This window comes from Pholcus phalangioides, unplaced genomic scaffold, assembly GCF_987345545.1.
Source record: "Pholcus phalangioides strain wild (caught in Gottingen) unplaced genomic scaffold, Ppha-v1.0 ptg000015l_1, whole genome shotgun sequence".
In the NCBI taxonomy this organism is placed as follows: domain Eukaryota; kingdom Metazoa; phylum Arthropoda; class Arachnida; order Araneae; family Pholcidae; genus Pholcus; species Pholcus phalangioides.
Genome location: NW_028301608.1, coordinates 89,421,744 through 89,436,635, shown reverse-complemented (window position 1 = coordinate 89,436,635; position 14,892 = coordinate 89,421,744). Strand labels below are relative to the sequence as shown.

At 31.3% G+C, this 14,892-nt stretch overlaps 1 protein-coding gene across 3 annotated transcripts in view; it reads left to right on the top strand.

The window, feature by feature from the left end:
• LOC149076987 (protein hu-li tai shao-like) overlaps positions 1 to 14,653 on the top strand; it is a 62,449-nt gene extending 47,796 nt beyond the window's left edge. The window contains exons 11-18 of one of the 3 annotated variants that reach the window (XM_089244716.1): positions 943 to 1,035; positions 2,055 to 2,250; positions 2,373 to 2,507; positions 3,026 to 3,085; positions 5,497 to 5,562; positions 6,907 to 6,980; positions 12,408 to 12,577; positions 14,389 to 14,653. In XM_089244716.1, the coding sequence (XP_089100842.1) occupies positions 943 to 1,035; positions 2,055 to 2,250; positions 2,373 to 2,507; positions 3,026 to 3,085; positions 5,497 to 5,562; positions 6,907 to 6,980; positions 12,408 to 12,566 (783 nt within the window). In that variant the 3' untranslated portion in view covers positions 12,567 to 12,577; positions 14,389 to 14,653. The remainder of the gene's footprint in view (positions 1 to 942; positions 1,036 to 2,054; positions 2,251 to 2,372; positions 2,508 to 3,025; positions 3,086 to 5,496; positions 5,563 to 6,906; positions 6,981 to 12,407; positions 12,578 to 14,388) is intronic. The other 2 variants (XM_089244717.1, XM_089244718.1) reach the window with 2 other exon arrangements.
• Positions 14,654 to 14,892: the final 239 nt, after the last annotated feature.

Here is a 14,892-nt window from a genome sequence, read left to right as displayed (position 1 = left end):
CCAATTAGCTAGTGTAATTGAGTACATTAAATGTGTTTATGATAAATGAATGTATATTACTGCAGAAGCCCAAAGTTGGCCCAGCCAATGTTTGAAATTTGGGCTTTTGTTGTGTATCACTAAGATGTCAATACTGAGATTTCTTTGATCAGGGTTGCCATAGCTATGGCTAATTATAAATGGCCATAATTATCATAAAAAATACGGCAATGCAATGATGACCCAGAGTCATAGAGATTGATATATAGGAGCCGGATAATCCTGGTGAAAGAGCAAATTTTGGATAGTGGCTGAGTACACATGTATTACATATGACAAAATTAAATTTTATAAAAAAAAAAAAGCTATCCTTCACTCGCATGATCAACTTTGAAAGATTTACAGTAGGATCCTGATTATTTAAGCTAATGTGAATAACAAACTCCAGATACAGATTTTACACAATTGAAAGATGAAATTTTGTGCTTCATAATGTTACATGAAATAACTATTACATTTGCAACATTTCAAAGATTACATACAGACAACACTTTGCAAAGTAGTCCTCCAATGTCATCAAGCACCTTCAATGGTTCAGATGTCTAGAATCTTCTAAACTTTTTTTCATATGACCTAACCCTCAAAAAAATTAATCCTATCGCCCTTTTAGCTGAGCTAACCCATAGGATCCTATGTTGCTTCTTTCTCCCATTGTGGGAAACACTAGTTTAGTTTCAACCTTCACTAGCTGTAGAACTTTTGTTGCAAGCTGCAGTATTCTGTGAACCAAGGTTTGCATGACAAATGTCATTTCACTGCGTCTAATTTTGAAAATGAATTTATGAAGAGCACATCAGATTTAACCTGAAACTCTGTCAATTATCCTACAGTATTTTCATAAATTTAGTTATTTATGTGCATTTGTAAATTTGACACATTTGTGAATTTTACATTTGATTATAGTTGAAAGAAAACCGTATGAAATCAAAGATATCAGCCGGACCACAATCTAATATATTAGAAGGCGTAACTTGGGAAGAAGTTAGAAAGATGCAGGTATTTTGGTCTTTACATTTTACAATGTTACCTTCCTATGAATGAATTATTTTTAAATTTCATTACTACATAAGCGTTCCATTCATTTAAAGCTTATGACCAAGTCTGTTTTAGATTTTTCACCTTAGGTTGGGCACATCTAATCTGTGAGATAGAGCACCAATTTTTCTGTGCTGGAGGGTAGAGTTTACCTGAAGAATTTAAGTTTTGTTCAAATTTTTTTATTCGGAATGCAAGGAAATATAAAACATGTTAAATAAAAATGCAAATATAACCGTGTTTGAGTGAAGAGTTAAGTTTAAGCTCTTTCTTTGAGCCTAAACAATTTTTAATCTCGCAGATGAGCTATGCCTGACCAAAGGTTAATAATATACATTAAGAATATTTATTAATTCTGCTAAAGTACAGTGTGTCTACAAAGGATTGGAAGGGTTTTAAGATTTTATTGCAGGCATATTTGACGTATGATCACAAAATTCTACAATCACAATTTTTTTTGTGTACCACAGGGACTAAATTGAGGGAACTTAGGAAACATAATAGCAGTTGGTGGTCATCATTCCTAACATGGCCAATCTATTGCTTTAACAATTTTTGTGATCAAATTCACAAACATCACAATGGAAATGGAATGCAGAACCATTTTGTTGATAGATCAAGCCCATACTGTCAGTCCAAAACTGTAGTTAGAACTGGTTTCCCCCAGTATATCTGAATACGTTTTCTATAGTAGTGAGTTCACACGATATTAAGACTAACCCTTTTTTTCTTTCCATCTGATGCCATTTTACAGACCTTCAGACAACCAAATAAAAGTTTGGACTTGTAATATCAAACTCAATCACCACATCTATGATATTGCAGCCATAAAATAAATCATAAAACCCACCCAGTCATATATACATCAAAATAGTTATTTAGATTGGGCTGAATTATTGATCAGGATCTTCATTAATATATTTTGCTAAATTTTAAAGATTGCTTCTCTCATTATTTGGCAAAATATTTTTTTCCCATAGGAGGACATGCTGAATACATCAAGTGATCAAGTTGTGTTAGTTGGTGCTGCTTCAAAAGGTATTATCCAGCGGGAATTCCAGCACAATGCAATGGTGTACAAGAGTGCATATTCGAAAAATCCGTTCGATAACATAACTGACAAAGATATTGAAGAATATAAGAAAATTGTAGAAAGGAAGCAACGGGGCGAATCAAGTAAGAGTCTATTAAACTACCATCGAATGTCCATCAGACTAATTTTAATTGATGTATGCTATAAACCAATATATGTTCAATAATTCATGTTTTAATAATTTTTTTTCAATGTTGTGTCATAGTTGATGATGTGCCAGATGAAATCAAGCCTCTGCTTATGGAACCTGTTGAACAAATAACATATTCAGAGCCCCCCTCAACTCCACCTACATCTAAGTCACCTACAGAAACGCCCACTGCTCCTACTCCGGTTGAAGGTATTTTGTTTTTTATTTCACAGAATGCTGTTCATGAATAATATGCACTAAGAATTTATCTAAATTTTATAATTATTCTTATATATACTGTATATCTGGACAAATCAAATATTTAATTTTATAATGATAAATCAACTGAATTTAGTGCTGACAGTAGGAATTTTTATATTATGATGTATCGTACATAATCAGGTATGCACCCTCATGTATGCATGTTTAATTTTTTTTAAGGTTTGTGTGCACTAAATTTTTTTTAAATTTAAAATATTGCTAGTGACATCTACATAGCTTATGCATGCATATCACCAAACATTTTTCATGACAATTGTGGAAATTAATTTTTTTTGTGATCGAAAGGACTTTTTTGCTATTGAAAGCTAATTTTCAGAAGAAAAACTATCAGTGTGATTAAATAAAAAAAACCTGCTATATTGCCATTGATTTTATTTCCGTAAATTTGCATGTAATACTGCATGTTTGACATTTTAATTTTTATGAATTCACAACATTCTACCCAGCTGAAAGTCCTGATGTCACGACTGTTCAACGCTCATATTCTACAAGAGTTCCTGAAAGAGGTATTGTTATAAAATTTTTCTGTTATATACATATTTATGTGCATTTCAATTTTAAGCAACAAGAATATGTCCAGAAAAATTTTAAGAAATTTTATTTCATGTTTAAACAAAAAATTGAAATCAAAATAAATACTTTTCCTCAATGTTATTTACCAAGTTCCCCCCCCCCTCTATTACAAGCTTCAAAATTGAGGTACCGCAAAATAATGTTCAGGAAGCTGATACACTGGTGCCCAACAATATGACACTAATTGGTCATGCCCAATCTTAAATTGTAATATAATAGGGCGTGGTAGCCCAGGTTGATAAGACACTCACTTAAAGTACCAAAAGATGTTTATAGGTGTCATCAAATTGAATACCTGAATTGTTCTTGTCAAACATTCCTGATGTGGATGTACAACACAGATGTGATAATATGACCAGAAAAGATTGCTGCTGCAGGAAGAGTTGCATACTAAAGGGGTTAGTCCACTAACTTCTCAGTGAGTAAAAAAGTAGAATGCCAAATGCTGCCATTTGGATTCAGCAATAAACTGTAGCTCCCGGTCTAATTAGCCCTCATTTGATGAAAATGGCTGTTGTATCACAAAAACGATCAAAAATTGATTATTTGTATAATATTTTCTAAATAAGTCTAACCAATAATTTCATGCGTGTTCAACAGATATCCTTTGTATTAGTTTCTCCAAGGAATATTAATGAGGGTATCTGTCTGGCTTTTCAAGTTTCGTGCATACTCAGTCCTGAGGAATTGTCACATTAGATTGGAAGGTTATGTGCAAAGCATCACAGTATAAAGAAGTTTTTATTTGCAAATATACATATGAAAGTTAAAACTGCAAAATCAGGAAATGTTAAATAGGTACATTTGTTTAGTTTTATTGATTCATTACATTATTAGAAAAATTATTTAAATTGATAGCTTTGGGAAAAATCACTATTTTATATCTACAGTCAAATTTGGCTAATTTGAAGTTCAAAGCCACTAGAAAAAGTTTGAATTATCCGCTTAATCTACACTATACCCATAAAATGACTACAAATTATAAGTTAATCATTAACATTCACATAAAATAATAGTTATCAATTATTAACATTCTATCAGTTGCAAAATATTTTAAATATTTTATAATTATATCAGTATATACGAGATATCAATATATATCTTAATAATTGATCTTAGTTGCTACATTGTTCCACTGTTCTGGAATCAGTATCACTGCAGAATTTCTTGACCATGTTCAAAGCCTGATTTACAGAAACAGTTCATGATACAAAACTCTTTTACAAAACTTTTTCCCAAATTTTGATTACCATTTTTATGTTATCAAGGAAATTCACTTTCATTAATGTATTGTGATTTGTTCTTTCTGCTACTGTCTATACACTTAATAACGATAAAAAGATTTTGAATGGTACACCTTGAATTTCTATTAGGTTGAAAACAAAACATAATTGGCATCAAGTAGTATACATTCTCGATGTACTCTAGTGGAACAATGTTAAAATATTTAAAAAAAATAGAGGAAAAATAGAATTCTTAAACTTTTATTAGTCTTTAAAAATTTGTGAAACAACTTGGTCAAGGACAGCAAAATCTGGCTTATTGTAGAATTTTTCCAAACTGAATTTGCTCATACAAAAATCATGATTTTTTTGCTCAAACTTTGAATTACCCAGAAAATTCAAAAAAGTTTGAATTAAACAAGAAGTTTTAACATTAAATTAGATGGAAAACTCAAGTGTTCATAAAAGTTCAAATTATCCAACATTCATGGATTAACCAAGTTCTACTGTATTTTTTTAAGGTTTTTCTGGAAGATCATAAACTGCATTTTTTTGTTGTTGGAAGAAATGTTTCAGTATGTGTGCTGGAGTTTTGCTATAATGACCCTATAAACGTTTCTTAAAACAACTTTTAAAACAAATATGGAAGTCGGTCTGAAAGTAATTCCTCCAATTTTATTATGTGCATCGTTCATCCAAAATGTTAGAGATGGGTTTTAATGAACATGGAGTTTAAACCTTTCTTGCTAAAATATTGTGAATTGTGTTGATATCTAATATTTAATAACAGAGGTATAGCCAAATGAAGTAGCATTGACCATGGATATGAAAATAAGCTTTAGCTCTGTAATTGCGAATTATTGAAGATGTATTTAAGCAAAGCAGATTACCAAAATGGAAATGTATTTGTGTTTTTCTTTTGCTCTTTTGTGTTTGTCCTTTCATGTTTTACGTTTTGTGTTTGTCTTTTTCCTTTTGTGTGAGCACATTTTATTCTTTCTTTGTATGTTCTTCACTTCTGTCTTTTCTTTTTTCCCTATCTGATTCTGATGTTTATGCATGGATTTTGTTCACTTTTTTGAGCATGTTTTCGCATCATGTTTATTGCATGTGTGTTTTAGTTGCAAGTGAGAAGCGAATGAACTTTTTTCAACGCACATTTTCTGAAAGGCGACATAAGACAAAATGTAAGTAGTTGTTGTGTTAGTAAGAGACTTATGTGTGTGTGAAATGATATTTTTCTCAATGATGGTGTATTGTGTACCTTATTTTTCACAGAGAGGGCAACATTTATAAACCTGTATGCCATTGTGAGAAAAAAAATCCAAAAATATTTTTAGGTTATAAGGGTTGCACTTTTGAATGATGAAATTTAACTTTGGTATGACAAATGTGTGCAGTTTTTTTTTTTAATTCCTTGATTAATCATTTTGAAAATTTTTAGAATGATTGATAGTAACTTCTAAAATCCCAAAAGTTTCCATTAAATGAACTGATATTTAAAAATCATAAAAATATATCATTAAATATATGAGAAATTAACATGAGCAATACATGACTTGATTACACAATATTAAATAATGAGTATCCATTAAAATTTTAATCTTTTCATCAGCAGTTCCATAGAAATTAATTTTTCACAATAAAAATTTGATCTTGCATATAAATGTGAAAGTATGTATGTTTGTTCTTTATACAAATCTACAATTTTAGACCGATCGGCGCCAAATTTTACATATATACCAAACAGTACCAAGATCAAACCATAGGCTATGTTGAAAGTTCGTCAAAGCTGGGCAAATGTCCAAAATGGGTGAAAAACCATCAGACAACAATGATTTCTTGGCCCCACAATCACTTTTGGAATGTTTACTTTGGTTACCGTGGTTCTCTAACAATACATTTCAGACATGCATTGTTACAAATCTTTGTAACTTTTTCTCACTTCTTTGATGCTGTCAGTGATTGGAGAAATCCTTGGCATTGCCCGGTATATACCAAAAAGTACCGGGACTGAACGATAGGCTACTTTGAAAGTTTGTCATAGCAGGGCTAATGTCTGAAATGGGCGAAAAACCATCGGACAACAATGGTTCCCTGAACAATCAACTGTAACTATTTGAACGAGTAATTGTAATTATTGAATGAACTGTATCTATTTATAACAGTAATGATGAAATCAAATACTGAGCCCTAACATGATAGCTGTATTTTTTGGTGGAAAGATTTTATTGAAAGTTCTATGCTCCTGTTATAGTTAAAAATAATGACATGAAAATGCATGTAAAAATACTGTATGTGTAAAAACCCATTCAGAAGTAAATCCATTTCTTTTTTCACTGCTATATGGTAAAGGGCTGAAAAATGCTGCAATGTCTAATAGGTGATTAATAAGTAAATAAACGAATATGGGTATCTACTTTTGAAATCATAAAATGTGTTTGGACTGCATTTCAATTTTGAGGCTTTTATAATGCACATGTAACTATGTGTGTAATATTCATAGTTGCATGTATTATTCTGTTTTACAGCTAGCCAAGTCAATGGTCAGAAGATGAAAACAGAAAAAAGTGATGTTTCTATTGCTTCACGTAGCAGTAGAGAGGTATGTATTTTGACGTTTTTTTCCCTTTTTTGCTACAGATATCAAGGAGTATGAAATTTCAATAATTGAAATATGTGTCCTGATTGAACAAATCAGGGAAAAGTGCTTTATACAAACTTAATTCACTTATCATATTGACTAACTAGACTTGGCAATGACCAAAAACCATAGGGTGGACGAAAAAGTCCTGGTCGCATTTCAAATATTGATAAATCAACCATTTATATAAAAGGTTGTGGTTTGCACTTAAATACTTGGGGGCCATTTATATATGTGTTAAATCAGCAAATTTTTAGCCATTTTTGATCCTCTCCTCATCAGCGAAACTCTGATTCTCCCCCTTGTCAACAAAATTGTCAGCTCTGTCCCTACCTCCTAATGCATATTGGTGGGATCAAAGACGTACGCTCGCTGGGCACAAGGGGCTCGTTGCCCCCCACTAGACGATAAGTTGCGTGTGGGAAATCCTGGACCCACGGGCCAAATATAGCCCTAAGGGTTCTGATGTGGCCTACCCTCTCAAACCTAATTTTGTAAAAATGAACCAATCGGCACATTTATGAATCGTTTAAGTGAACCGTGGTACAATTTCAAATCGCTCAAGTAGGCCTGTGGCGCATTCACAGATCACTTAAGTGACTCTCAATACAGTTTCAGAACACTTAAGTGATTGATGGCACATTTAGAGAACCCTTGAGTGAAATGTGGCACAGTTTTATAGCACTTAAGCGACCCCCAGTGCAGTTTTATATCATTCAAGTTACCCACAATCCCAGATTACTTAAGTGATCCTTGGCATAATTACGGATCACTTGAGTGATGGATGGCGTAGTTCCATAGCTTTTAAATGTTTTTTTTATTACACATTTCCATGTCACTTGGTTCCACAAAACATTTAGAGATCATTAAAGTAGCTCTGTAGGGGACTTATCAATAGAGAGAATGTTAGTTCACGTGCCCACAAACTAGGGAAAGGTTGTTCTCGTTTTTGGTGCACCGAATAAGATGCAAATATTAAATATTGATGGATTAAGATATAAAATATTCTTAGTAGGCTAAAAATATTTCATATTTTTATAAAGGGTGGTTGATGACATAAGCATCATCCAAACCCCTTACCCCCCTTTTCATCAAAAGCCAGCAAATTGGAACCCCCACCCTATCAATGCTGATGTAATACTTGAACGACCCCTTATATCATGACCTAGAGTTTTTTTTTGATGAATTAAAAAAACAGCACAAATGTCACTCACAGGTGACACTAAAATAAAAAATTCAACATACATAAAATTCAAGTCTAGATGATTTAAGTTCATTTTTGACGTCTGCCAACCACATAGTTTAAATATATTTCAAACATTGTGTTTGAATGTTTGTATTCAAACAAATATAAACATTCAGAGTTTGCTAGCTAAGTATGATAATTTTTTAGCAGAATTTTAAGATTGTTTAAATTAACTTTATTAGAATGAAAAAATTATTAATTATTAATCTTCATTAATAGTGTATAATAAATGAAATGCTTTCAACTTGTCTTTCGGTTTTAGAGGAAAATAAGTCGAGGAGGGGGATATCACAGTCTTTGCACAGAAAATCTAGGTCTCTCTCAAACTGATATTCATTTCATAATGTCAAAAGGTATCCTATTATCATTCATTAAAGAATTTAATATTACACTTTTATCTGTCTATTGCTCTCACCAATTCACTATAGCTGACTTTAATAATGAGTTCCAATCTGTTTGCTCCAACCTTAATTTTGATGATAATATAATTATTGGGGATTTGAATATAGACCTTTTTTTGCTAACAGTATTGACTTACATGATTACTGGAACTGCTTAAAAGAATATGGTTTTAAATGCATTATAAATAAACCTATAAGAGAGAGAGATACATCAACATGTATTGATCATATCTGTTTTAAATCACAATATAATTCATCCACTATTTCTTCCAGGGTATTTTTTAATAATCTAACTCAGTGTTTCCCAAAGTGGGCAATATCGCCCCCTGGTGGGCGATGGAATGGTCCAAGGGGGCGATAGAATTTACTGATTTAACATAGGATCCTATTGGTTTACTTGAGTTGGGGGGGGGGGGCGATGAGAGGAAAAAATTTCTGATGAAGGGGCCATGGAACAAAAAGTTTGGGAGACTATGATCTAACTGATCATTTTCCCATTGCTATGAAATTGAGTTGTGACATATTTCCAAGCTCAAAAATTTGATTGCAGAAATTTTACAACAATCAAAAAAAATAGACTTAATAGGATAATATTGATATCAATGTACAATATCAAATGTTTGCATTTGCATTGAACTCTCTTAAAAAATAATTTCAAATATCGCTCTAGGAGAATATGCAAATTTAATTACTGGATGACAAGCAAATTGCTACGTATGGTTCTCTCTCTCATAGAAAAGAAAAACTGTATGAAAAAATGCAGAAATATCCTCTCTACAGAATCAACATAACATATCTATGCGCAGCTAATGAACTTAAAACACATATTAAATTATTTTAAAATGAATATTACAAGCAACAGTTTAAGAAATTTGAGTTTATTAACAATTTTGTCAAAAACAAAAATAAAGCTGTTTTGCCAGATTCTGCTGATACTCTAGAATTAGCAAATCAATTCAACACCCACTTTGATCATATAAGCCACAATATGCCTTTATTTGGTAACAATGATGATTTAAAAAAATACATTTCGTCAACCATAAATTTGTTTACCTTTTTTGATGTAGTCGATCTTGAGGTACATAATATAAATTATTTCTCTAAAAGTAATTCCTATGATTACGATGGAATTAATATATATTTGATTAAAGAGTTTGCTGTAAATAATTTTGAATTTGTCACGAAGTTCATAAATACCTTATTTCAACTTGCTGTATTTCCTGAGTCACTGAAACGAGCCACTAGTACTCCTGTTTCTAAAGCTCATAAAAATTCTCTGCCAAATTATAGACCCATTTCAATTGCACCAATTTTTTCTTATTGAAAAAATCCTTTCGATTACAATGCATAGTTTTTGGTATTCTACAGTTTTTTTTGGCTGAAAACCAATTTGGTTCCATTAGACGGGGTTCTGAAAATGTCCTTTTGAACTTTTAAAAATGTATTTATGATAGCATTGACAAGAGAAAATTTACTGTTGTAATATTTTAGATGTTTTGAAGACTTTTGTGTGACAATGTAAATCATTATATTCTCATTCAAAAACTTAATTCAGCTGGTATTCGGGGTCATATTTTAAATTGGTTTACTTCATATTTATCTGATTGAGAACAAAGAGTCAAAATACAGGTTAATGTGAGTAATTATGTCCAAATAAAGAAGAGACCCACAAGGATTTATATTGGGTCTTTTGCTTTTTCTGATATTCATTAAATGATCTATGTAATTTGGAATTTTATGGTTCCATGACCACTTATGCCGATGATTCTGTATAAATGTATTCATGTGATGATCGTGACTGTCTTAAGAATCTTATTAACCATGATTTGATATTAATTCAAAAATGGTTCTCTGCTAAAGTTACAGAAAACAAAATACATTAAGTTCAATCTTATGCAATCTGATTTACATCTTAATCTTAAATTTCATACCCTCGCTTGTGATTTGCAATCTTATTGTCATTGCGATTCATTTCAAGAAGTGAATCATATTAAATACTGGGGTTTAAATGTAGACAGCAATTTAAAATGGAAATGTCATGTTCATGAATTACTTGAAAAACTTTGTTTTGTACAATATTTGTTATTTAAGTAAGAAAATTTCTGCTAATTTTTTTAAAAGACCTGCACTATGCATGGTTTTATTCACTTATAAATTATGGTACAGTTATTAAATGGGGTGGTGATTATAAAACTAATTTATTGCCTTTCTTTTCAATGCAAAAAGTTTTCAAAATTTTGAGTCCGGGTCAGTCTCATTCTTCTGCAAATTTCAGAAATCTTAATCTACTTCCTTTGCGCCATAATGCTCTTTTCCATATTATTCTTTTCCTAAACCATAATAAAGGCTTATGCAATTTAAAAGGATAATCTATCCGAGTGAAGACCTCACATAATTTACCATATTCCTACTTTTAGGGAAGAAATTTTTCGTAAACATTTTTATTATTTATCTCCGAAATGATATATTCCATTACCACTAGAAATACAGAATTTACCTGCACCTGCAGCATTTAAAATAATCATTATTCAAATTATTAATTTCAATAGACGATGCAGACTCTTATTTTGACCTTCAGGAGGAGCAATAAAATTTATTCACTTTAGCTTTGCCATTTTAATTATGCATATTTTTCAATTAAAAAAAATTGCTCTTTTTTGTGTTGTCTATGTATGTGAGATTTTCATTTTTTCCCCCCATATAATTTTTATTTAATGTTTTGATTATTTCACATTATGCACCAAGAATTTTGTTTTTTTGTGTTGTGTGTGTGTTTTTTGTTAATTTTTATCATTAAATTTTTTATTTGACATTGATAATTTCGTCTTGTTTATATTGTATAAGTGTCTTTTATTTAATGTTTCTGTTGATGTCATATTTTTTATTTAATTCCTCAATTATCATGCAAGTTTTCAATCATCCGTACAGGCATTATAATGTCTGGATGGCAAGTATGTTTTACAAAAATTAATGTTAAATCTTTCTGTATGTGTGAAAATGAATAATTTGCTTTGAATTTGAAAATGCAACTTAAATAGTGCGCATTTAATGTTTATGAAAATTTGCAGTGCATGAAACCACCATTTTTCCAATATCAGTGGTCTTTTTAGCTCAGGCCACCTCTAAACAGGTGAAAGGGGTGTTCGTGTTGAAATATGGTAGTTTTATGTAATGCAAATTGTCACTAACATTAATTATGCACTGTGTTACATTTTATGTTTTATGCTGAGTTTTTCATTTTACAGAGTCACTTGTGAGGGAAATTTGTACTTTTTCTGTTTTCTTAATTTATCAAGAAAACTAGGTCATAAGTGTTTTAGCTCAAACCACATTGTTTAATATCAATAGGTTGATTTGTTAACTTTTTAAAATGTATCCAGGACTTCTCGTCCACCCTGTATTCTGAATGTTAAGCAGGTAATCTTTTGTCCAGCACACAAGAATATTTAGTGAGTTTAGTATTTCCTGAACTTGAAATTTATTTTTTCTGAACACTGCTCCTGTAATACACAACCCTCAGCCAACTGGTTATTTTTTTTTTGGTTGGCAAATCATAATCCCCCCCCTCCCTCTGCTGTAGTTAACTGAATATATATATAGCATGAATTTCACCTGTGAAAATCTGGTAGAAAAATGCAAAACCTGATGAAGTATAATCAATACAACTCGCATAAATATGTATTTTTTTAATGATTATATTATCAGAGAAATAAGTTTGCATCTGAATGATTTTCTTTGTAGGCCTCTCCTGTTAAGGATGTTAGTGAAGGTTCTCCAAAGAAAGAGAAGAAGAAGGAAAAAGAAAAGGAGAAAAAGGGAATTAAAGCACCTTCTTTCTTGAAAAAGAAAAAGCACAAGAAAGACAGGGAACAGAAGGAAAAGGGAGCATACGAAGCTTAGGGATTATATGTGTAAGTATAAATTTATGCTTAAGTGATCAATCTCAAATGACAATTTCATGTAAACCAGTGAACTAAAATCAAAGTAATATATTAACCTTTTAACGTCCAATGTTCACAAAATGCTATGTTACATTCTACGTTTTATTCTACATTGCTGCTATATTACATTCTACGTTTCATTCTACATTGCTGCTATGTTACATTCTACGTTTCATTCTACATTGCTGCTATGTTACATTCTACGTTTCATTCTACATTCAACGCTATGTTATTCTACATTGGATTTTTCTCACACTTGAACTGATTAGATATGAAAGTCCATAGGTGCTAATGCTTCTGATATACCCGAGAGCCTTCTGATTTTTAAACTTTAAAAAAAAAATATTTGACTAGAAACCAATTTTTTCAGCTTTTTCATCTCTCTATGAAAAAGTTCCTTAAAATCCTCAAATTGTTTGCTTGCAAAACTAAAAAGTTCCTTGATAAAACCTTCCAATCTTTACAATCCTATGCTGACCATGTTTCCTTGACAAAAACATACAAAAATGGGATTTGAAAAAAAAAACGAGAAAATTGATTGTTCATTATTTGCAAATATTATGCAGAAAATGAGTAAATTTGACAATTATTGCTAAAGTCATCAGTGGCGGGAAATGAAGCACAACTGCAAATCAAAATGAATTAAAATGAATTTTAAAAAAAGTTTATCATAACAGATATGTGTGATAACTATTCATATTTAAAGTTATAATTATTATAATACAATTTATAAGAAAAGAATAAAAATTGAAGTGGGTTCCATTGAAAATATAGGAAAAAAACAAGGTATCTTTTTTTAAAAAAAAAAAGAAAAGCCATAATCAGGGAAAATATAGGAATGTCCTGGAAAAATCAGCTATATGGTCACCTTATGTAGTCCCTCAAAAATCCATATTTTCCCTTCTATTTTCTATGTTTTTTTTTTTTTTTCCGCCAGTGTAATATTTTGCCACATGACAAACTACAGATTTTTCAAGTTTGGGAATTCAAGTGTTTGCTCTTCTAGATTTCCTTTGGATATGGTTATCAATCTGTTATCAGAAACCCTGAGTCCCAATGTGATCGCATTAATCTCTTAACCTTTACAGTGGCAATCCCGAGGTATCATGTCAAACTTGATCTGTTTTATTTCGGTCACTCTGAATTATCTCAGGTTCTTAATACACTTTTATTTCCAATGTGGCAGTTAATCAGCATGTAAATCAGGAAAGTTTTAAAAACCCCTTGAAGGGTTAATGATCATGGATGACATATCTGGTTTTAATCTCAAATGGAAGAAATTCATTCCAGCTCCCCATTTTTTTTTACCTCTTTTCTCTTCGTGAAGTTTTATTGCAACCCTATATACAGAATTTTCGCTGTCCTCATTCTTTCTATATTTTGGTTTAGTGATTCCCCCACCACATAATGTATCTTTGCACTATATACTTATGTGAGAGAGAGAGGGAACAAAATGGGTGAAGAAAGAATAAAGTTAAATGGGTGAGAAAGAGAAGGGGAAGACCGAAGTGAAATCTACTGCCAGTAATATGTCCCCCCCCCCACCCCCTGTATTTCTAACATATTAACCAAGAAACCAGTTCTATTGCCAATACTTCCTATACAGGAAATTTAAATTTGATGACAAAAGCCTATCCGTGAATGAGTTGAATTTTTGAAAAATGAAAAAAATCAATTCCAATATAAATATCTTGAAATTAAATGGTTTGTTTATAACAGTTTTTCTCATTGTGTGATTCTTGCAAATACCATTCTCTAACGTTTGTAATTTTATTTTCTAGAAATTTTTCAGTGTTGGCCCTCCTTCACATCAGTTCAATACTGAGGAGTCTGTCATGTGTGCAAGCATTGGCTTTGTATCATTCTAGAAATGAAAAAAAAAGACTGCATATTATCTCTCTCTCTTACTGCCATACACTCATCCATGTTGAAGCACGTCTTATGGGCATTTTTTTTTTTTTGCTGTGACTAATACTAAATAGTAAAATGCAGCATTTGCTGCCACAAATCGGTGCATTGGATATTGTGTGGATTTAGTTCTCGAAACTATGGAACTAACTACTTTCCTTCCCCTTTCTTCAATTTATTTTCGTTGCGTGTTATGAAGAATTTTTTCTGTTTTGAAAAAAATTAGCATATTTGGATTAGGTCAATGGTTGTTAATTATCGCTATAATAAGAAATTTTTTAGAAATTTTAATACAAGTTTTACACGCTGCTTTTTTGTTAAGAAAAATCACAAACTTTTTATTGCAACTGATGTTGCATTTGTGCAAATTCATATGA